The sequence below is a fragment of the Macrobrachium rosenbergii genome, chromosome 22 (assembly GCF_040412425.1).
Source record: "Macrobrachium rosenbergii isolate ZJJX-2024 chromosome 22, ASM4041242v1, whole genome shotgun sequence".
NCBI lineage: Eukaryota > Metazoa > Arthropoda > Malacostraca > Decapoda > Palaemonidae > Macrobrachium > Macrobrachium rosenbergii.
The window spans coordinates 8,607,780-8,634,193 of NC_089762.1; the positions used below are offsets into that span (position 1 = coordinate 8,607,780).

The following is a 26,414-nucleotide window of genomic DNA, read 5'->3' on the forward strand; positions in this document are numbered from 1 at the left end:
TACTCCTGTGACATTCTTGGCAACGACGACGAGGGTGTGACACCATTCTGAAGGGTCATCACCAGTCGGCTTGATTATTCCTTTTCATTACCATGGAGTCAAGCTCTTCCTGACCTGGTCCCTGAAGCCAAGGAGAATCTGTCTTGGGGTGTGGATGGCGAAGGGCACAGCACCATCCTTGAGATGAATTCTCATGGGAGGACCGACCATGGGCTTGAGGGGAGCTGACTTCAAGTCTTGTTTGGAAATCAACACATCTGCAAACTCGGAGGAAATATTCCTAATTGCCGAAGGCGATGTGGTGGCTGAGATAGGTAGCTCCTTGCATCTATTGACATGCTTGACTTCTGCAATGGGCTTGGGAAAATCCAGAGATATTATGGCCAACTCTTGACAATGTGCATAAGACAGAAGTGGAGTCTGGACATTCTTGTGGACATGAATCCTAGCAGAACAAGACTGCTTACCTAAGGTGAGAGTAGCTGTACAACATGCCCAGGGCAGGCGCCATTTTGGACCCATCCGCAGTAATCATTGTAGTTGGCGGAAGAGGTTGCAGGCTGCTCCTGGGGATTCCTAAACTTTCTAGGTGTTGCTGGCCAATAACGGTGACATCAGCACCTGTGTCTGGTAACATCTGTAAACGGGAATTAATATCACCACATGACAGGAGAACACAGATGGGGGGTGGGGTGTCTTGGGGGAATCTGTGGAAGAAGGGTATCCTAAACGACGACAGCTGTTCTGCCGCGCATCTTGGGTCTTGCAGGAGTTGGAGCGGGCAGCACTGTTGCTTGGAGATCCATCCTGGCGATTCTTCTTCTCTCTGCAACACTTATCAAAATGTCCTATGCGGTGGCAAAGGCGGCACTGGGCTTTGCTGGCACGACATTTGATTGTCCTGGACCAGTGACCAAGGCAGGCACAGCTTTTGCAAGTACTGTTGGCAGCAGGGCAATCACTGGGGCCATGCTGTCGAGCACAGGACTGGCATAAAGTAGCTGGTGTCAAAATCGGTTTTGAAGGTAAGGTTGCTTCACTTGCCCTTTTCTTCTTACACTTTTGTTGGCAGAAACGGCGCGCAACTGGTTAGGTGGGGCATGTATGGCAGAAGTTGCATTTTGGCTGCTTCATATGACCGACAGGTCGTGACAACATCTTGTAATGAGGAGGCGGTGTCCAAAAATTATTTTCTGACAAGCTCTGCATCTTGAATGCCCATCAGAATTACCATTTTCAACTGGGTCTCTCGCATGCAGCAGCATTCCCGGGCACAAGTCGACTTCCTCAGCAATGCGTCGAAGCCTTACATAGAAATCTGAAAAGATTCTCCTTCCATCTGTTTGCAACTAAGCAATTCCCTACGACGAAGAACCTCATTACGTAAGCCCTTTATGTGAGACTGCAGGGCATCCAACACTTCATCTACAGACTTATCTGTGGAGGGTGAGATCTGTAAGGTGTGCTCCAACACGCTCTGAGTTTCAAAGCCAAGCACATCCGCAACTGGATCATCTGTTTCTCCCTAGGAAGCTTGAAAAGATCAACCATAATGGCATAATCATCCCACCTGCGTCTCCATTCCCTGAACATTTGGAATGTTGCATCAGCCTTGAGTGGGGCGGCGTTTGTGTCGTCGCTTTTGAGGTGGGGAAGAGAAGGTTGACTGGAGGAAGAAGTGCCCATCTCTGTACCTGGTATGGGGTTTTCTGCATGGAAGGGTTGGACAGACGAGAGCGCCTGGATAAGGGCTGTAAATCTTGCATTTTCCTCATCTCTGCGCATGTTTTCCTCTCTTCTGCGTAATTCCTCTTGTGCTCTTCTATCCTCTTCTTCACGTCTTCTTTGTTCTCTTCTTTCTTCATCTTCACGTCGTCTTCTTTCTTCTTCATACCGGCGAGATTCCTCTAAAAACTTAATAAGTTGAAGGAAATCTGTTCCAGTCTGTTGGGTGGAGGGGAGGGGCTGGTAGTGAGGGCGAAGAAGTGGTGGATAGGGGGAGGAGGGCGGTGACGTCCTGGCGAACTCCTCTCCCACGGTGTTCCCACTGCGGGCATAAGCTCCCACACTACTGGCTTCTAACATCCCCTGGTCTGCTGTCTCTTCTGGCTGACCTAAAAATTCTTCTAGCCCATCCATTACGTGTAATATATGCAGCAAATAACACGTATTTAAAATAATAAAAGATTCTTCTGTTTAAAACTAAAGTTTAAATAATAAGAGTTACTGGATCAGCGAGTGTGTGCATTACGGATGTGCGCGTCTGCGCCTCTGCCCGGTCTGCCAAGACTCATCAGTTAGTAACCCGAAAACAATTGAGGGAACCGAATGTATGGCTAATCGCTCTCACTTGGGGCAGCAGCAAGGGTTTTGCATGTCACAGTCTTATATGAATGCAAAAAAGGACACTAGAACGACACGACACGACACTTTGCACAACACTTCACTCATGAACCACTGATCACTGTACACTTAAAGCACTATAAATTCACAATGAAAAGCTGGGTGGAGGCGCGAAATATCATAAACAACAGCGTTGACGATTAATGGCGCCGGAAGCCATGCACTTGCAGAAAATCCTCTTGAATAAAAACTTCACTGACACTTCAGTTCACTGCGCCATGTGTGTTCGATCGTTATCCTTATCACTAAAGGTTGGGGATGAAGGAAACACTCGAAATATAAAAAGTAGGTCCTTAATGTCTAGTGGAGTTGACAAATTCACAGAGGTACAAATTATGTGTCTACACGGAAACAGAGCGGTCCCATACTGGCTTCGAAACATTACTGCCAGACGGACAAGGTTCAGTCATTACATAACGTACATGATAAATACATTGGAATGACATACATTTAATACATTAGGCAGGTATATACTGTAAACGGACATGAAACATAAAAGAACGTAATGCATACATATATAAAGGTTCATACATCATACTGAACATGTCTTTCATATACCTACACTAAATAGACAATTTTCCTCTTCAGAAACTCACATTTGGCCAATTTGACCTTTAATCCAGCGAACCGTAATCGCTTGAGGACTTCTTTTAACACCTTTAGATGTTCTTCAATTGTATCTGTGCATATGAGAATGTCATCCATGTACACAAACACCGACTTTCCTAACAAGCCATGAAGTACTGTGTTAACCAGTCTAGTAAATGTTATTGGGGACCCTTGTAACCCAAAAGGCATCCTATTAAACTCGTAGTGTCCCTTTGGTACCGAAAATGCTGTATATTTATGGCTACTCTCACAAAGGGGAACCTGTAAAAACCCTTGCATAAGATCTATAGATGAATATATATTCTTGCCACCGATCTCAACAAACAAATCAGGCAAACAAGCTACAGGATATCTATCTGGGCATGTTTTTTCATTCAATTTACGAAAATCTACACAAACTCTGATGCTACCATCTTTCTTAGGAACTGCAAGCAAAGGAAAATTAAACGGAGAATTGGACGACCTAATAATGCCTTCCGACTCCACCTCTGAACTTCTTTTTCTACTTCTTCTCTGATCTTAAAAGGAATTCGATATGCTGGAATATATATGGATTTGTACCCTTTTCTAGGCGGATTGAATGTTCTAAAACATCTGTAACTCCTAATTTATCTCCTTCAAAGCAAATGATATCTAGATATTCTTTCAACACTTTCTCTACTTTATCTGAATACTCAGGATAATCAACTTTAGCCAAATGTTCATGCAGAACCTGACTACGGAACTGTTGCTCCTCGTTAGGAAACATATTCCCGTCTCCACAAAAACTCACTAATTTATGCTCTTCATTAAACTCTTCAAAATCAATTACATAAGTACCCTTGTGATATTTTTTCACTGAGTCTTGATAGCTAACTAATTCTACTGAAGTCACGCCTGCGACTGAAACTTCATTCACTGACACCGTACTCACAACGTCTTTGAATTTCTCGGTTCCCTCAACAACGCACACTTGAGAAGGAAACTTTTTCTCTTTCAGCGACACTTTAACCAATGTAGGAACTCGCGGTTGCAATTCAATATCTTCCAACAAAAATCCTTTGAAAGATCTTTGAGGAATATCTTCACTCTCTAATGAATGTGTTACACATGTCTCAGACTGTGTCTTAGGTTTCTCACAAGTTTTTTCTCTGTGTATATATGGAACAAAACAACCTGACTCACCTATTGTAATCCCCTGAATTCCCGTAAGAATGTTGATGTTATGTCGCATGCAAGAAGGGTGTCCTAGCAAAACCATTTCACCTAAGGCTAATCCTTCTATGACCAAAAATGATTCTACTATTGTCTTTCCGCTGATACAAAGCGTAAGAAATGACGAACCTAAAATATTCAGTTTCCTCGCTTGTACATCACACACTGTCTCACTAGAAGGGACTAATTTGCACTCTGGAAAATTCGAGTGAAAAAGGTCAGCATTTACTAAGTTAACTGAGCTGCCAGAATCAATGAAAATAGAAATTTCACTGCCATTAGAGAATCCACGTACAATCGGCCTAGGTTCTGGTGACTCTAAGACCTGATTGCTCATTATCCTGTGTCCGTTTTCGAACTTATCTTGTGAAAATTCTGCTGTTCCTTTGTGTATCTAGAACTTGCATCATGTGGAATTCTCCTGTCATATCTAGAAAAACCTCCCCGTGACTTCCCTGAATAATTTCTATTCTTTGTGGCTGGGCAAAATCTCCATCCATGGTCTGAAGATTTGCAAACTGAACAATATCTCACTCTGCAATTTGATTTACTATGTCCTAGTTTATCACAATTAAAACAACGTATCGTTGTGACTGATCTCTCTGGAATTTTCTTCGATTCTACTCGTGCACATGTCTTCGCTGTTGCATCATTTCCCGAATGTGAGGGACTATCATTCTTCTGTGGTTTGGAAACCGCAGCCGACATCTTTGCACCTCCCTGTACAAAACTACTGTCCAGTGTCGGGCATTTTGATAGATTTTTGTTAATCTGTGCAAACAAAGAGGATTCGTCTGTATCCAGATCAATTCTCTTGTCAAAACTATCTACAATTACATCTGGGACCGACGTTAAAAGGCAAGCAAAGTGTAACAATCTTTCAAAATTATCTAAAGAGATATTATTTCCAGTTACCCATGGAGAGCCTGTTATAGATTTCTTTAACTCACCTACTGCATCAAATAAATTCGCACTGTATGTGACTAGTGAATCATTGCCTTTCTTTATTTTGAGAAACTCTCGCAAATTCCGAACTGCACACTCACGTTGAACTCCGCCATAAGTAGCTCGTAGAAATTTCTGCAGTTCATTCCAAGTTTTACACCTTCTGAACCCGAAACTGCATGCCCGTTTCCCAATATCTCCTTTATCTAAATCCAGAAATGTCTTTGCTTCTGTTAAAGCTTCAGCGCCATTCATAATTTTCTTGGAATTCAGATAATTGTTCACTGACTCAATGAAAGTTTCTATATTTTGGGTTGGCTTCCCGTCAACTAAACCTTTAAAATTAGTAATTCCCGCGCTAACGCTCGTCACTTTATGCACTACAACTGATTGGGATGTGCTTGCTGCATCGTCCGGCATTTTGTAAGTGATTATACGCCCTGAGCGTAACAACATAAAAAAGAAACCAAAAAGAACACTAGAGAAAGGCAAAAGTTACCCCCCTCTAAAAGAAGAACAGAAAACGGAGTTCTTCGCAACTTACGAGAATGGGGTACTCACCAATTTGAACAGAAAATGGAGCACTGATCACTCGTGACTTGCTAACCTGTGACGTCACCCACTCGAAGACGGAGCAGAGGAAAACAAGCGTGATTTTTGTTGAATCACCACTTATTTGGGTATTTTGTTAACCCCAAAATTGCTCTAGAGATCATCCAGATCTATTTCACAACTCCCCACTCCCAATACTCGAATAGAGACGAAAAAAAAAAGATTCCCCGTATTTCACACGTAATCCGACCCACAGTCATTCAACACTGACTCGTCGCTTCTGCCCCGAGGCTAGTCTGTCTTGGGCATCAATGTTACCAATTAGTCTCTTAGTAATCTCCCTCTTTCGCAAACCCCAATTAAGACCATTTAAAGACATGGGACACCGCTGCCCCCATTTAAATCTGTTACAGGGAACAGATCAACACTTTTTTTGAAAGTGTACATAGCGTAATCTTAGCGATCTTCTTCAGGAAAAAGACGTGAAAAGGTTCAACCCATGATCACACTCGCATTTTTTTTCCCCTCTCTCTCTCTCTCTCTCTCTCTCCGCCTGAATCCCTCTCTCTCATCATTTACCGAAGCTCATCCACCCTAACCTCACTCATTCTCTCAAAGCAACTAAATGAACTGTTTAAAGAAACACAATCGTTCCTACAAAAAATAGGTTTATTATTCAAATAACCCAACAAGAAAGGAATAAAACAAAGCAAAGATTAAAATGCATAATAAATGAATTATCGAGTCAGATAACTAAACTCTAAACTGCAAAACACTTCTGATTAAAGAAGTCTCATTATGGCTAATAGCCTGGAAATCCCCAAAATCACACATACTCCCAAACAATAACTAAAGTCATGTCCAAAAAAACAGTCTACCACAAGCCCACAGACATCTGTCGAAAAAAATTAAACATGATAGAAAACTCCCAAAAATATATGAAATACAAAACACAATAATGGAAAGTGTAAAATGCATAGCCAAGATATGGCAAACGTAACATAACAAAATAATAATATAAAAGAGATATCGAATATTCATATTAAATTTCCCACACCAGTTCAAAAGTTCATAATGATTAGAAAGTCATGGTAAAAATCACAAGTTCAATTTTCTCCCATAAAAACAGAGATTTGAGACTCTACCTTATCTGCCGATTTTCAAAGCCTGGAACCACTCCAAAGCTATGACTGGACAACTGCAGTTCTATCACGTTAATGAACGATCAAACTCACTTTTAGGGCAGATTTTGGCATAATCTAGATCAAAGTAACGCACGTACTCACGAATATACATAACGCTTCGAAGATCACCTGACCTCCAACATTGCTGAGCTTCTCGTGCAGAGAGCTGAGGAATCAAACTATTTGCTGAATACAAAGATTTTGCAACAAAGTCGACTTCCATCAGTACCATCTCACACCGAAAATTCTTTTCATCACACTATGTAATCTTATAAGATTGTAATCCATATTTTCTGAATGATATATATATATATATACACATACACACATACACACATACATAAATATATATATATATATATATATATATATATATATATATATATATATATATATATATATATATATATATATATATATATATATATATATATATATATATATATATATATATATATATATATATATATATATATATATATATATATATATATATATTATATATACATAATATATATATATATATATATATATATATATATATATATATATATATATATATATATATATATATATATATATATATATATATATATAAGTCGAATCCCACAGGAAAACGACAGGCAAAGTTCAGTACTATTTTTTTCCATTTTTTTAACGCATCGTCGGGGCACAGATGAGACACAGATGAAAGATTAAGGTTACGAAAGTAAACAAAAGGTAATCCAGCTAATCGGGGATCACAATTCACAAACTAAAACCATAGACTTAACTACATGAGATACCGAATCTTACCCATTCAAATTCCAGAAACATGTATAAAACTGAATACTAATTTTGTTGCTTAAATTTATCAACAACTTTTGAATTCTGAAAAAACAACTGGTTTAAACAAACCAGAACTTAAATTTAGAACACTTTCATTATTTGACTTGATGAAACAAGATTCAATGATATTCCTTTTAACTGTGTCATTACATGGGACTAAAGATCTTGCTTCACTCCAGTTAATAGGATGATCTGAATATCTCACATGTACGAATAATGCATTCGATATTTGGCCAGTTCTCACAGAATATTGGTGTTGTTTGATTTGCTGTGAAAGTGATTTTCCAGTTTGTCCGTAATATATTTTATAACACTTTTTACAAGGAACTTCATATATACAGCCAGAAACATCTTTAGGAGAATTTTTTATTACTAAACTCTTAACATTAAAATTACGTGAAAAACAACAGATATGATGAAAAGATTTAAAATTTTCAAAATTTCTAAAAACCTTTCATCATACATTAATTTGAGAATATTATGCTATTAAATTCAAGTTTGTTATTAGTTAAATAAAATGTTTTCCTGGTTCTTTTCCATGCTACATCTACAAAGGTACATATTATTCAAGTTTTTTAAGCAATATCATAAATAGTTTTAATCTCAGCTCAATGAGCTGCGGATACAAACGCGTAAAATATTAATTAAGTACATTCCAGAAGAGACAGAGAATTTAACATTTTGATAATGTTTGGAATAATAATGAACAAAAGAGGCAATGTTAGTTACTGAAAAGGTGAAATTTCTGTCATGTCTATGGTAAATTGTAGAAGTGACCAAATTATTTAATTAATCAGAAATTTTGTAGATTTTAATGAACTGGCCAAATACAGACAATATCATCCACATACATAAACCATATCATTTTGTTTTCAAAATTCTTGCAAGAATTTTGCCTCAAAAAAATTCTGCCATTATTTACATGAACTCAGTTTTATATATATATATAAATCTATATATATATATATAGTATTATATATCTATATATATATATATATATATATATTATAAAATATATATATATATATATATATATTCCTAGTATTTACATTTAAAGGTAAAGAATTTTTCAGTAATTATTATTATTATTATTATTATTATTATTATTATTATTATTATTATTATTATTATTATTATTATTATTATTATTATTATTATTATTATTATTATTATTCAGAAGATGAACCTCATATTCATATAGAACAAGTCCACAGGGGACACTGACTCAAATTCAAGCTTCCAAAAAAATATGGTGTTCATCTGAAAGAAGTTACAGAAGATAACAGAAATGCACAAAAAATCTGTTTATTAGAAAAATAAATAGATAAATTAATGAATAAATTGAGAAATACACAAAAATATAAATTATTATTTAAATACAAGTCCTGAAGGAAAGACTTGTTCTTTAAACATCTAAAACTTACAGCAGTTAGTAAGCAGTTCAAAGAAAACTGTAATTCAAAAGAGTAATTAGAATATATCTCTTACCTTGACCCGATTACCATATTTTCAATTTTCGGTGACAAAAGCTGAAAGTGGGACAGTTAATCTGAAAATGTAATTGATATTTCAACTGCCAATTTACAGCAGTATCAAAGTGAGTGCAGTGGGAATCCATATGTTGCACTGACATAAATTTCGTTTATACTCTCGGATGGGAATTAGCAATGAATCCTTTTCACTGATGTGAACCGGAAAGTAAACAATATATTTTTAATGAATACCTTATCTTTGATAGTATAAATTTATAGTATTACATGATGACTGCTCGTTTGACAGCCTATATTCTAAAATGTTTTTGTAAACGACAAGAATTTGCTACGATTGTATTTATCAAAGAATCTTTTTTATTTTTGTGGACCTAAAAATAAAAAAAAATTGTGATGAAACATTATCTTTGATTTATAGTGTTATCAAGTTGATTGCTCATTTGATTTATAATATTTTCAAAGTGCTTTTGAAACTCAAGGACTTGATATTTATGTTCTTAGTGTAGATGCAAAGCTACCTTAACTTCTCCTTTTCTTTATAGTTTTGGAAACTGTTTTCACTGAAAGATAATTGTAAAGCCCCTAAGGAATAAAATCAAATAAATCTTCCTAGGTGGGACTGAAACCAGCTTAGGTTCGAAGACTGGGATATACTAAGTGCACACGTAAAATGGGAATGTTTTTAGTTGTAAATCATGATGCATCCTTTTTATTTTTAATTATCGCCTTATTGGCAACATGTAGGTTTGTTTTGTCCATAAGATCTCTTTGGAGTTCTGTGTGCATTCCATATCTATAAGAATATGTGGTACCTTTTGTGTTTTTGATGGTGTCTCTTATATTATTATTATTAAAATAGTTTTACCAGACCACAGAGCTGATTATCAATTCTCACAGGGCTCGCTCGAAGGATTTGTTTTTATTTTTATCTTTTTTTTATCTTGTCAATTAAATTACAATTTTTCAAACACTTCATAACCGAATTAATTTCAAGTGTTGACGTTTCAGGCAAAATTCCACTGATCGGTTTATTTCCAAAACTTGATGTTCACTGCTGATTGTACAGTACTTTGGACAATCACACAACAAATGTTTGATTGTGTTGAGTAAGATTTTCTTTATCTTTTCCCTTTTCTGTGACTGCTATCACAACACCGTTTTATCTCCTCTTTCTCCATCCGCTTCAAATTGCAGAACGACCGAAACGCTCGTTTGGAAAAGAAGCTCCAAGTGAGCATTCTGGACGTCAACGACAACGCTCCGCTTCTGCAGCAGTTCGATGGTTCTGTCTTGGAGAACGTTGACAGTATGCTCATCACGACGATCCAGGCTCACGATAAGGACGTCTCTCCTCAGTTTAGACAGGTGAGGATCAGTGGAGGCTTGTCATCATTAAACATTAGTATGAATCTCTCTCTCTCTCTCTCTCTCTCTCTCTCTCTCTCTCTCTCTCTCTCTCTCTCTCTCTCCAGTTTAAACAGGTAAGCATGTAGGTTATCATCATTAAACTGACAGTATGAATTCTTTCAATCTCTCTCACTCTCAACTCAGTTTTAGACAGTTTAGACAGGATCTATGTCTGCAGTTACCATCATCCTGACTCTCTCTCTCTCTCTCTCTCTCTCTCTCTCTCTCTCTCTCTCTCTCTCTCTCTCTCTCTCTCTCAACTCAGTTTAGACAGGTTGAGGATCTATAGGTTACCATCTCTCTCATTTCTCTCTCTTTGATTTTACAGGTCATACACCAGTTTAGATCCTGTTAACCACCATTAAACATTAATGACTCTCTCTCTCTCTCTCTCTCTCTCTCTCTCTCAACTCTCTCTCTCTCTCTCTCTTCTCAGTTTAGACAGGTGATACTCAGTAGGTTAACCACCATTAACCATTAAATCTCTATCTCTCTCTCTCTCTCTCTCTCTCTCTCTCTCTCTCTCTCTGACTCAGTCTCTCAGTTTAAATATCAATTCCCAGAATAGTTTCCAGCTAAAGACTTTTATCCCTAACAAAGTGATTCTCTTATGAGGTTGAGATCTCAGTGGGGCAGATAAGAGTAATTTTTTTAAGAATCTTGCAAATGATGATACAAGCATCAAATTTGGCACAATTGTTCTCCAAGGGATACTAATCAAATCTGCCTGATTGGCCAATTGAAAATCAAAACTGGCAGCCATTTTCAAGATGGCCATTAAAATAACCACCAAAGTTGATGTTTTCTTAGAAATATTTGTAGTTGTCCGAATTGCAAGATCTAAGTGTGGATTCCTATGTTTTTAAGCCTGCTGATGTATATTTTCTAGTTTATAACATGGTTAAGGCACTGTATTAAAGGAGTGATTGTCAGGGCACTAAAGGCACATTGGTGACATCACTGCTGTGAAACTCAGCATGGGGTTCAGTGTCAGCTAAGTAGGAAATTTATGTTGGCATCATACTGCAACAACCTACTAGTATCACAAATGCTGCCTAATCAACCCCAAATCAGTTAGGCAAATCACCTGAATGGACAGGACGGCCAATTGGAAAGAGCCGAACCAACGATAACAGGGTTTTAGTTATCTGGATGGTGTACAGATCACACAGGACTTATGACAGTGGATGAACGATCGGACTAGGTGTATGGCACAGTGCAAGAACCTAGTTGTATCCCACCAAGGAAAGCGCCTATTGTATATTACAGGACATAAGAGGCTTTATTTATACTATTACATGTACAGGGTGGTAAAAGGATAAACCCTCGACCCTGAACGTCATCGTAATCATGGATCGGGCAACTCTACTGGACGTTCATGGAAAACAGACTGACCAAGTGTTGCCTATGTCAGGGGTTAAGAAAGAAGATCTAAAATCTCCCAGGCCAATCCTGCAAGAAGAGGGGATGATGGATATCACAAACCTGGCAAAAGAATATTCCCCTGTTTCACTCACTTAATTAATTCTACCTGAATCAAGCTAGACCCTGCAAGACTTGACAAAGGTTCTGGGATAGAGGAAAGTTGAGAAAAATAAGGCACAATATCATGAGACTTGCAGGCTTCTGTTCAGCAACACAAAGTTACACCAGCTGAAAAAAGCAAGTCATGTAGGTACTAGTGATGAGGGCAGTAAAGTAAGATTCCACGAAAGCTCCAAGAAACTAAAACAAAAGAATGCTTCTTCTGCGAAACTGAAAGGAGGGGAGCTTAGAGAAGCAATGACAATGCAAGTGAATAGGAGAATAAATGAATGTGCCAAAACACTCAGTGATACAAAACTTCTTGCCAAACTAAGTGCAGGAGATGTCGTAGCCAAGAAGTGAAATATCACCCTGGCTGTTTGGTGGCATTGTATAACCGAGAACGGGCATACCTAAAGGTGCGGAGCAAGAAAAAGCACAGGAACACTGGAAGGATGCATATCCAATTGCTTTCTCTGAACTAGTCACCTACATCTGCGGATGAAAATGCCAGTGAGAGGCCACCAATTTTCAAGCTTGCTGATTTGACCAAGCTTTACAAGCAGAGGCTGGAACAGCTTGGTGTTGACTTGCCTGATGTTCATCCTACTCGACTCAAGGATCAGCTGCTTTTGCACATTCCACAGCTGCAAGCTAATCGCCAAGGACGAGAAGTTCTGTTGGCTGTTGAAACTGATGTAGGCTTTAATCCTATCAAAGCATCCCGTTATGGTGAAGCAATCCATCTAGCAAAAGCCGCTGGGATAATAAGACCAGATATGCTCCATCAGAAGTCGAATTTCAGTAGCTATTTTCATGACAAAGACTTAGAACAGACTGTGCCACTATCACTGCTTCAGTTTGTATGCATGATCGAACATGGTGCAGACATCAAGTCCCAACTCCATCATGGAGCGTCGAAATCAGACTTTGCTATATCACAACTTCTACAGTACAACTGCTTCGCCAAATACAAGGAAGGAAAGGATGTCCACAGGCATTCCAAGGACCGGGAGCCACATTTTGCAGTCTACATGGGCCTGTATGTGTTTACCAAGATGAGGAAGAGACAGATAATTGAAATGCTCCATGAGAATGGGCTCAGCATATCATATGACCGAGTCCTAGAAATCTCAGGGAAGCAGTTGTTGCACAGGATGTGGAAGATGGAGTAATCTGTCCCCCAGTCTTGAGAAAGAATTTGTTCACAACTGGAGCAGTTGACAACACAGATCATAATCCGACTGCGACCACAGCTGAAACATCTTTACATGGTACAAGTGTGTCCATTTTCCAGCATCCAAACACAGGAAATCCTGGTGATGAACATGAGCCACTCAAACTAGATATAGAGTAAAAAATGAAGGTTATAAGATGTGTGGTAAAACGGCAAGCACAGCCTTTGTCACAAAAAGGAGAGGATGCCATTAGCAACACAGTGAAGTCTCTGGATGCTGTGTCCCCATGTTGTCACGAAGAAGCTGACAGCCAAATATTTGTTCACGCTGGGGATGCAATGACTGATGGGAGCAAGCCTGTACTCATCAAGGCTAATGACACAGATGTGCTAGTCATAGCAATATCTGTACAGCCATCCTTCCAGAAACTAGGTCTTCAGGAAATGTGGATTGCCTTTTGGCCAAGGAACCCATATCGATGGATTCAGTCCATGAGGTAGTTTCTGCAATTGGGCTTGAGATAGCTAGAGGGATCCCCTACTTTCACGTTCACTGGATGTGACATTGTGTCTGCCTTCCGTGGGAAAGCAAGAAATCTACATTGGAATGTATTTGATGATATTACTGAAACATTCATCAATCTCAGCCAGCATCCAACACTGATTCGTGATCTTGACATGCAGAGGCTGGAAAGATTCGTTGTCCTCATGTATGACAGATCAAGCGCAGCCACTGGTGAAGACGAAGCAAGACTAGATCTGTTTGCCCGCAGGCAGAGGCTGTACAGCTCAATTCCACCAACACATGCAGCCCTCAGAGAACATGCAAAGCGTGCAGCCTACCAGGCTTGGATCATCTGGGGCCAAGCAACCCACTGTAATCCACAAATGAGCAGTCCAGCTGAATGGGGGTGGACACAGAAACGAGAAGCTTGGCAGATACATTGGACAACACTACCACCGATTGCAGCAAGCTGTCAAGAATTGACAAAGTGCTCCTGTAAGAAGGTTTGCAAAGGAAGATGCAAGTGCTCTCAGGCAGAGCTTCCCTGCACATCACTCTGCAGCTGCATATGTGAACAGTAGCAGATCGAGAAACAGCAGCACGATATGCATAACTTTGAAAATGTACTAGCTGGGACAAAACTTATGTAAAGAAAGACAAACATCTTGGTGGTCATCTTGAGAAATATGTCTTAGATTGCTTTTTAAACAGGAAAATATAAATTAGTTCAGCAGGCTTCAAAACATAGGAATCCACTCTTAGATCATGCATATCAGACAACTACAAATATTTCTAAGCAAAACATCTACTTTGTGTGGTTGTTTTGGCTGCCATCTTGAAAATGGCCGCCATCTTTCAACTGGCCAATCGGGCAGATTTGATTGGTATACCTTGGAGGACACTTGTGCCAAACTTGATACTTGTATCATCATTTGCACGATTTTTCTGTTATCTGCCCCGCTAAATGAGGTCACATACCGGAACTGTGCCTGTCCTTGAATTCTTGATGTTAGACCAAAGTTAGGATGCTTCATATTATTATTATTTTCCATTTGTAACGTGAATATTTCAAGATTACTAACTACTCTTGGTCTGTGTTTGGGGATAGTCCAAATATCTCCACCAGTCAAACAGAGAATAAAGTCTAATCGTAGCTATTATTAGGTAAATAATGAATGGTACTGGTAACGAATGCTTTTATTCCATATGCATGTGAGTGTGTTATCATAGAACCAGAGTTAAAATGTTAAACATCATTATTTTCCATTTGCACGATCAATATTTGAAGGTTACTAACTCTTGTCCAGTGTTAAGAATTAGCCCAAATGTCTCCATCAGTCAAATAGAGAATAAAGTGTGCTCTTAGCAGTTCCTTAAAAATTGAAAGGTATTTCTGGCGAATGCTTGAATATGCTTGAATGCAATGTGCATGTGTGCGTGTTTCATAAACTAAAGACAGGATGTTTTATATTATCATTTTGCATTTGCAGTGTGAATATTTCATGATTACTAACTCTTCAATTACGTCTAATAATCAGATAGAAAATAAATTCTACTCTTAGCAGTTACCTAAAAAATGAAAAGTATTTATAGTGGAAGCTTTTATTTTCTATGCATGTGCGTGTGTGTCTTTGTGTCACCTGCAAGTCATCTTCCCTGATAGATGGTAAATGTTGCTTAGGAAATTACAGGGACACATTTACACCCATCACCCACAATTTAAATACTGATAATTATTTGATTAGGTCCCATGTACGTCTTTTGTATTTTACGTTATTGTAATTAAATGAGGAGACTGTCTACATGATTTAGACTTTCTGGGTTACTGAGTCATAGATTTCCTCTCTTATTTTGATTTAGCTTCAGCCACAAAGGGTTTAAGAATTACTAATCAAATTGAAGTGAACTCTAATTTCACTTGCATCGACTACCGTGACTAGCTTTTATATACATATACAAACACACTCACACACATATACATATATATATATATATATATATATATATATATATATATATATATATATATATATATATATATATATATATATATATATATATATATATATATATAAAACATAAAATCCACGAGGAAACGGAAACACTGGAGTGCTGCGAGGCCTGTCGACACTATGTCCTTTACTTATACTTAGTAGAACTGCCAAAACAGGATTAAATATTTAAGAGGTTTTTACAAAGGATTATAGCAGGGACAGGACAATTAAATAAAGATTATACAGGTTCGTGACTGACCACCTAAAAATTTTTAGTACAACACAATAATTCTCTTTTTTTTTTAACAATAATAACTTTTAAGATGAACATTTTACAAATAAAAAATTATATTAAACAAAATCGGATATATAGAAAATATATATCAAGTAGCTAACTTTAGAATGAAGTCAGTGATTTTATCTTTTAGGTCATTCTTGAACATTTTTTCTAATACAGGGTCCAAATAACTACAGTACATGCCAGGGCTAAAGGTTAAAATTACAACTGGAAGTAAGCTGGATAATATCGGACTCAATAGATTTCTTAAAGAAATCTTTTATCTGGCAATCACTGAACTTTCAGTCAAATTTATCCTGTGAGAGTTTTTTCTAAAATGAATGAATATTTTGGATGCTTGTCAGTTTTGACTGAATGCTTATGTTGCTTAATACGTACATCTAAAACTTTGCTAGAGTGGCCAATATAAAAAGAGAGCAATCCATAAATGGAATTTTATATATTATGTTGTTTTTTCTTTAGGGCTATTTTTATTAACATTCTTTTGAGTGTGTTATTATAAGAAAAAACAGGTTTACATTAAAAGGTTTTAACAATGATTTTATGTTTTCAAAACCACTAAAATAAGGCAAGCTAAGAATGTTCTTAGGGTTTTCTTTCTTCATGTTACTTTCACTTATATATATATATATATATATATATATATATATATATATATATATATATATATATATATATATATATATATATATATATATATATATATATATATATATAATTTTTTATCAAATCCTAGAATAAACCTTAAATTTGATGAAATTAGGAATAACACAATAGAATCCTTGCAAGTATTCAGAAATCGTATGTCTTCCTCAATCTTCTTGGATCTATAACGAACCTTCTCAGTCCGTCTAAACAGCTGTAACGTCGAGCAGCCATAACGTCTCAAAATAGTCTCATAATTGGGATAAATTGAAATCTTAAATAAATGATAAAAAATATGCCAAGACCAGGAAGAACATTCTTTATTGTACAAGCTTTTGACATATAAAACCTCATCATCAGGTGAAAAAACCGACAAGGATGAGAATCAATAAAATTACAATAAAATGAATTGTCATAATAAATCTTCAGCAAAAATATAACGAAATATATAAAATGAACAAGTAAATACAAACTAAAAGGGTGAGACGTAAAATAACGACAAATTAAAAACACAAACATAAAAATATGAAAATAAAACTAAAAAATGTAAACAAACTACCACTCACACAAGTAAAATATTTAACGACCCTAATTGAAATACCTAAATATAAATTACACGATAGCTAGTTGAATACCAGACGAGTTGTTGTTCAATTCCGGCTTCATCTTTTTAATAAATTGTCAGCTCTCAGAAATTAAAAGGTCAGTCTATTTGAACAAAAAGACAGAAAAAAATCCAGGTCAGTGAAAGGATGGTCTTGTGTTAAACTGTGTTCTCTAATGGCAAAAATGGTTTGGGAAAGGAAACCTAGTTCTAATGAAAGACCTCTGTGTTCCAAAATTCTGTGTCTGATGCCAGCGGGACTAGATCCAAGAATCGTTTTTAAGGAGGCCTCGAACCATTTGGCACTCAACTCGGACTTGAATGGCCCAGTCTGCCCAGGTTTGATTGGCCTCCTTCACTATGCGGATGGCCTTTCCAGCGTTCAGGGTTTATCTCGTGCAAAGCAATAGTCTGGCGTCAACCTCCCAATTTCCTGCTCCTCCGGCGGGAGGCCCTGTGAGCAATCAGGGCCTTCCCTCCAATTAAACTTGCCCAACACCAGGGAGAGTTCGGCGGCACTCAGGGGCAGGCCTTTAACAGCTGTCTCGGCGCTGTCGAGCCACATCATTCTCGGCCTCCGTCCACTTTGGCATGCAGGCGATAGCCTGGCTGAAGGACTCATTCCCAGGGGGCAGGTGGAGGCGAAGGGCCACTCTGTTGCAGCATTGACCGGGCACGCTGCTTGTCCCTTTCTTCCCTCTCATTCTCATCTCGTTTCTCTTGGGCCAGTCTTTCTGCTGCGTCTCGTTTCTCCTGGGCTTCTTTCTGCCTCCGTTCCTGTCTTTCTGCTTCTATTCGTCTCTCCTGAGCCAGTCTTTCTGCCTCCCGTTCCTGTCTCTCTGCGTCTTCCTTGTCTCTCCTGAGCCAGGCCTCTCTGCTTCTCGTTCCTGCCCCGTGCGGCTTCTTCTCGTCTCTCCTGAGCCTGTGAACCTGCCTGTATGGCGTCCATCCTCTCCTGTACCCAGTCTCTTTCTCTCCCCATTGTGAGTTCCTTCCCTTAGGACATAAAAAACTTGAAATCCTCGCTCTGCTGAGACCGTGTCGACATTTTGCAGGCAGGAGGACGCTAGTAACACACAGACTTAATTTCCCAGAGCTGTGGGAATCTTGGACCCTTTTCCAAAGGACGTATGATTGGTCTCCCGATTTACCGACGGAGCGGGGCTGATTATTATTGAATTAGCAATGATTGGTCTCCCGGTTTTACCCGACGAAGCGGGCTGATTGGGGACGATGAATTAGCGATGATTGGTCTCCCGGTTTACCGACGAAGCGGGCTGATTGGGGACGATGAATTAGCGATGATTGGTCTCCCGATTTACCGACGGAGCGGGCTGATTGGGGACGAAAGAATTAGCGATGATTGGTCTCCCGATTTACCGACTCGGGCTGATTGGGGACGATAAATTAGCAATGATTGGTCTCCCGATTTACCGACAAAGCGGGCTGATTGGGGACGATAGTTTAGCAATGATTGATCTCCCGATTTACCGACAAAACGGGCTGATTGGGGACGATAAATTAAAACGATGATTGGTCTCCCGATTTACCGACAAAACGGGCTGATTGGGGACGATAAATTAGCAATGATTGGTCTCCCGATTTACCGACAAAATGGGCTGATTGGGGACGATAAGTTAAAATGATTGGTCTCCCGGTTTACCGACATGGCTGATTGGGGACGATGAATTAGGCGATGATTGGTCTCCCAGGTTTACCGACAAAGGGCTGATTGGGGACGATGAATTAGCGATGATTGGTCTCCCGATTTACCGACGAGGCAGGCTGATTGGGGACGATGAGTTAGCAATGATTGGTCTCCCAAGGAAAACAAACGGGCTTATTTGGGACTAGATTGGGATAATATTTGGTCTCCCGAAAACCGACGAAACGGGCTCATTTGGGGACTGAATGGAAAATGAATTGGTCTCACCAACGGACCGACGACACGGATTTATTGGGGACAAGAATAGAATTATTCTAAATTTCCGCACAGACGACGTTATTATTAGTTTTACTGACTTACGGGAGAAGTTATTCTTATTAATTAGGTGATGGCCATCCCATTTCACAACAGATAGGCATTACGCAGCCGTAGTAATAGCACAAAATCCACACACAAAAAAAAACAGAACAATACAGGTATACAATGTTTAATAATTTACAATTTGGTAGAGCGAAGCAAATCAAACAAACAAATGTTTTCCTAACTGGGCCATGGAATGGACGGTATATATGCTGCAAATGAATGAACGAATGTAAAATCACCCAGGGACTTCCCCGAACTGAGACAACGGTTGTTGACCCACATATGGGCGTATAACATATTTATATATTTCAAAACGAGACACTTGTCAAAACAATACTAATCGACTTTCGAACACGTGGTTGACGTAAGGTCTCGCGCCTATATCTAATGAATCGGTTTCATCACTCGTTTCTACAGGAGGAATATCACTTTCATGCTAATGATTTATCACCTTAACCTAATTGAATGGCATGCAAGCCGCGTAAAGGCTTCCAAAAAAGTTTCAATATTCTCTCTCTCGTTTTCCTCAGACATGCAAACTATAAAAAAATATTCCTAGGACTAGTCACGTTTTTCATTAGCGTCCTACGCTAAATAAACACAGTTTACTTACATTAAACATTGGCCTGTTGCGCTGGCTTTTCAAAGGTTCACAATCTGTCTCTCATATCCAGCTTAGCTGAGCTAATTGCTGATTTCTAAACACAGATATAAACACAAACAAAAACATCCTTAGCAATTTAACTCACTGGTCAGGTCGCCATTTTTATATGTTTCCTGGTGCAGGTGGATCTTATGACTCCACAATTATTACTTTACTCGAAAATGGCCTTGTAAGATACCCAGGACATATAAAACACAAACAAAAAAAGAAGTACACGGAGCGGAGGGCTCTTCACTAGGGGCTAGTTCGTGAAACACGTGGATATAAAAATAGTTATATTTGATATGCACACAAGGTCAAAAGGAAAATTAACTGAAAATACGGTAAATTACTGCCGTAGAAGTCCTCCCATAAGGAAGGGAGCTGGGAATGCCAGGAACACGGACCAAGGATAATTCTGCTACAGGCGTCTTTCTGAAACGATATTTGGACCCACGTTACACATCTAATGCTGGAATTTGGGGATTGAATTACTCGGGGTGCACTGAAGGCGCCAAAGGACTCCCCGGCGTTACTTGTGACTCAGAGGAAAGAAGCTGTGAACACGTGGGCCTGGCTTGAACCAAGGAATATCAGGGAACACAAAGTTATAGGCCCAGAGATTAATAAATGCAAAAGGGCTAAGTAATCGTGACTAGCAAATCGTTTTGGGTACATTACCACATTTGTAGGGGCGTAGGGATGCCGACGTCTTCTGCCAGAGCCACGTGGTTGCGTGGACAAATGGTAGCCTCCCTCTCAAGGTATTTCTTCAAGTCGTAGATTGGGGCGGAAAAGGGCCCCTTGGGATGATGAAAAGGCCGCCGTTTAATGTCAGCTCGCGTTTGGAGACTTGCAATCCCCTTGCAGTCTTCTAAGGCCACGTGGAATGGAACACGGGGCACAAAGGGGGCGGCGATGGGCTCCACGTGGCGGCGAGCGGAAAACGGAGGGCAGGGCAAACCTTTAGACTTGACTTGTTCGGCTTAAACTAGCGACCGCGTGTAGAGAGAGCTGTCTGGCCCTGACCTTTTATTGCTTCTGGACAGGGGTAAGGGGGGGGCGATGTCCTGACCCAGGTCGACGACACAACTATATCATAGAAAACGATTTTCTTTCCCTGTACCAAAGAAAACATGCAAAGCCAGATTACTGTCCCCAAACTATTATATTCTCTGAGCCCCTATACCCACCTTTACAAGGTTCAAACCAACCCAAAGCAGGAAAGGAGAACATTTCAAATGAATAAGTACTCTTTACATATATATATATATATCATATATATATATATATATATATTATATATCTATATATATATTATTATATATATTATATATATATATATAAATAAATATATATTATTATATATATATATATTATATATTATATATATATTATTCTAATATATTCCCCTTATTTTGTCCATTGCACTCCCACACAAAGTTTATAAGTTCATCATTCCCTATTTACAAATCTCAGTCTCTATCTCGAGTCATTCCACGCCTATTTAAGAAAAAGCTGAATGAATAAACCATATATTTGTAAAACATATATATATATATATATATATATATATATATATATATATATATATATATATATATATATATATATATATATATATTTGTTCATAAAATTAATATACTAATTATTGGATTTATCTTGCTAGTTCTAAGGCTAATTTCTTTTATAACACTCCAGAAAGGAGATAAAGGAATGTATGTCCATGTGTCTATAACAATGAGATGCAGGTTATATTTGTCTTGAGAGTTCTGTGGCTAATTTTTTGTATGTGTTATCTCTCGCAGCTTCGCTACTCCTTCGACCCAATGGCTTCGGGAGACGTGAGACAGAAATTCGCTCTCAAGTCCAACGGAGAATTGTGGACGACTGAACCCCTGGACAGAGAGGAATTCAAACAGTACAAGATCCCCATCAAGGTGACAGATGGCGTCCCAGGTGAGAGGAGAAGATGAATTATGATTTTTGTCATTTCTAACTCGAAACCTTTTTTTAAATTAACAAATATTAACCCCAAATATCGTTTAATATCCAGGTCACAATACCTCAGGAATAATTGTTTTCTGTGTTACAATACTATGAAGTTATCTTAAGGAAGAGCGATTTAATGTTGTCACAGACCATTTAAACCAAAACATTTTCATAAGAAACAATTTTCATAAATAAAATCCTCGCTAACTTGCATGTAACATTAAATTACACTATACAAGTACTACAAAACCCGAATAAGGTGCTACCTTTCCGTTATGAATAAGCACATATATTTCATTCTTATTCAATATATTGAGGTCTGTTTATCTTAATCTTATCTTTCCAGTGATAAATAAATATTTATTTTATTATTATTATTATTATTATTATTATTATTATTATTATTATTATTATTATTATTATTATTATTATTATTATTATTATTATTCAGAAGATGAACACTATTCATATGGAACAAGCCTTAGAGGCCACTAATTTGAAATTCAAGCTTCCAAAGAATATGGTGCCCATATACTCAAAAACATTGACCCCAAAAATCGTTTAATATGCAGTTCACTCTACCCCAGGCATAACTTGCCCCAAAGGGAAATTTTAATTGATAAGTGCTTCTTCACCGGCCAGAATTGTCCGAGTGTTCAAAGTCACTGTCTATCATTGTTTCCAAAGCAGAATAGGTTTGAATCCCGGCCGGCGCATAGAGAACTTATCAATTATTATTCCCATTGGGTTTACGTTATGACCAAGGTGTAGTGAGATAGATATTAAACGACATTGTGAGGGTTAATATTTGTGAGGGTATGATCAATTTATTTATCAGTGATAGGATGAAAACATAATAACTTGTTAATATATATATATATATATATATATATATATATATATATATATATATATATATATATATATATATATATATATATGTGTGTGTGTGTGTGTGTGTGTGTATATATTATGTATATATATGTTGTATAAATATATATATATATATATATCATATAATATATAAGGCAACATTATAATCTGGCTTTGTCAATAACTGTATATATAATTAACGTTATATGTGAAAATTAGTGAGGATTATATTTATGGCTTATAATATTCTTAATGGAAAGTGATTTTGCTAATCTGGCTGTCACAATAACTGTAATCGTAATTGCCTCAAGATATGCTATTAGTAAGTGTAGTAACACGGAAATAATGATTCTAGTATGAAAGTGAGAAGGAAGGAAACACACACACAGAGAGAGAGAGAGAGAGAGAGAGAGAGAGAGAGAGAGATTCATTTTGAATTTCTCGTTTTTTGAGTAATAGCCCACTTACGTTACTATAATTGCAGGTCCCACGCTCATTGCAGCTCATACGATTGCATATTATTATATATATTTGTATATATATATATATATATATATATATATATATATATATATATATATATATATATATATATATATATATATATATATATATATATATATATATATATATATATATATATATATATATATATATATATATATATATATATATATATATATATATATATATATATATATATATATATATATATATACTTCTATCAGTTACTCTCTAACTATGAAATTCTCTGACCACAGAGAACGATGAACTAAAAATACTGCAATTAGAAGTTATTCGCCTTTTCCTTTTCTGTTACAGGATACAATTTCCGAAATTCAGCAGGAAATTAAATTGTAAATGCACGGATACTGGGACACTTCAGTTCTATATCTGTTTGTAAACCGGAATGTAAAAACTATTATTGTACTTTTATCTCTATCTGTTTTTAATTGATCGATCTGGTTTGGCTTTATGAAAGTACAAAATTACACAATACCATTGTAAGGTAGTTTCGTATGTTTCAATTGACAAGTAAAATATTCAAGCAACTGATGATAAATTTTCGCTTATTTTATGCAAAAACTCTTATTCTCATCAATACAAGGCACCTATTTTAGAAAAATCTCTCAGCTACAGCTGATCATGTCTGTACTGTCTAAACCACGTTCCAGACAGTCCATCAAACAGACTTCTCTTTACTTGTGCGGCCATAAAAGCTTTTCTGTTTCAGGCACATTGCAAATTAGGTTAGCACACAGATAATTTCTCCTATGTTTCGCAGAAATTAAAATGCCTTTTCATCTCTTTCATAGACTAAACCTCTATTTTCTCCTCCATGAATAAGGTCTCTATTGAAAAACAGCTCCACTGCTATGTATGGGTACCATAAATATTTAAAAATAAATCTCCACTGAGAGCTTTCCTCAAGCTGTCTGTAGAGATTTATTTTTAAATATGTGTACCCATTCATAACTGTGGATTTTTCTCCATTTCAAGACTCATGCTACTCTGATATGTTTGTAAGATCTTTATTTTTGTTAAAATGTTGCAGAAATCCACGGAATTCCCTCTCATTCCACAAAACCGTTTGTTAACATTCCCTGAGGTACTTTGTATTCAGCCCATACAAACCTAAAAAAAGCTTATAATTTCCACCATTACCCAACACCGTTTTGTTAAGCTCAAAGTCCAAGGAGAATGGTGACCAAATGACCTTTCCTAGCCCAGTCCTGGATAAAACAAATAAATAAAGGAAAGAAGACGAGCGTCTGAATCTCAAGGAAAACGAATGCTGTTGATTAAATTTCATGTATGAAATTCAGGCTGCCAAACCAAGAACTGGGGCACTTTCGGACATTCAGAACGTAAGAGGAGTTGGAGTCATTAGACAGCAAGATAAAGAGATACAGAAAATAAGAGAAATGAATTCAAAGATCTAAAAATGGAACTGGAAGAAAATCCTTCTGTTGCACTTAGAAGTAACAATTAGAAGTGTTGGACAGTAATATTGAAAAAGTAAGCAGAATGGAGATAAAGTAAAAGGCTAAAATGTGGGTACAGCTAGGGGCCAAAATCGCAGCAAACACCCTTTAGTAGTACCTACTGGCTTCCGTAGTGGGAAGTGCGATCAGTGTACCTCGCGCGGTGCACGGTAGGCATTACTCAAGGTTCTTTGCAGCGTTCCTGCGACCCCCTAGCTGCGACCCCTTTCATCCCTTTCACTGAACCTCTGTTCATATTCTCTTTCTTCCATCTTGCTTTCCACCTTCTCCTAACAATTGTTTTTTTCATTATTTTCATCTCTGAATGACCTCATGGGTCCCAGCGCATGGTTGTGACCTAATCTTATATTTGAATTCCAGTACCTATAGCACAACACCTGAGGTGCACTGAACTCATCACACCCTCGCACGGAAACCATGATGATAATCCTCTCTTCTTGCCAAAGCAATTCATGCAGCCATCGCCTGATCTTCCGTATTTTTTTTTAAGGTCATGATTGAATTGATTTTTTTTTTTTTGCAGGTCACGAGCGAACTTTTTTTTGCAGGTCACGAACAAATTTTTTTTGCAGGTCATGAGCAAATTCTTTTTGAGGGTCATGAATGAATTGGGGTTTTTTTGCAGGTCACGAGCGAGTTGGTTTTTTTTTTTTTTTGCAGGTCACGAGAGATTGTTTTTGTAGGTCACAAGTAATTTTTTCTATTTGCAGGTCATGAGCAAATTTCTTTTTTTTGCAGGTCATGAACAATTTTTTTTTGCAGGTCACGAGTGCATATATTTTTCATTGCAGGTCGCGAGCGATTTTTTTTTTGCAAGTCAAGAGCAAATATTTTTTGCAGGTCATGAGTGATTTTTTTTGCAGGTCGTGAGCGAATTGGTTTTTCTTACAGATTATGAGCGAATTTTTGTTCACAGATTTATTTTCCAGGTCACGAGCGGATTATTTTTTTGCAGGTCATGAGGGAATTTTTTTTTTTGCAGGTCACGAGCGAATTGGGTTTTTTGCAGGTCATGAGCAAATTGGTTTTTTTGCAGGTCATAAGTGATTTTTTGCTGCACATGAGCAAATTCTTTTTGCAGGTCACGGGTGATTTTTTTTGCAGGTCACAAGTGAATTTGTTTTCTTTAGCAGGTCACGAACGCATTTATTTTTTTTATTGCAGGTAATGAGCAAACTGTTTTTTTTGTAGGTCATGAGTAAATTGGTTTTTTTTGCAGGTAAAAAACAATTTTTTTTGCAGGCCATGAGCTAGTTTTTTTTTTTTTTTTTTTGCAGGTGACAAGCTATTTTATTTAGGTCATGAACAAATTGTTTTTTATTTGCAGGGTCATGAGCAAATTTTTTTGCAGGTCAAGGGCGAATTTTCAGGTCATGAGCAGTTGGGTATTTTTTTTGCAGGTCACAAGCAAATTTTTGTTGCAGGTTTTTTTTGTTTTGCAGGTCACGAGCGAATTTTTTTTTTTTTTTTTTTTTTTTTTTAGGTCACGAGCAAAACTTTTTTGCAGGTCAC

At 37.5% G+C, this 26,414-nt stretch overlaps 1 protein-coding gene across 1 annotated transcript in view; it reads left to right on the forward strand.

The window, feature by feature from the left end:
* Positions 1-26,414, forward strand: part of LOC136850353 (DE-cadherin-like) — a 154,595-nt gene that overhangs the window by 100,547 nt on the left and 27,634 nt on the right. The window contains exons 11-12 of the mRNA XM_067123973.1: positions 10,400-10,570; positions 21,840-21,991. Coding sequence (XP_066980074.1) covers positions 10,400-10,570; positions 21,840-21,991 — 323 coding nt within the window. The remainder of the gene's footprint in view (positions 1-10,399; positions 10,571-21,839; positions 21,992-26,414) is intronic.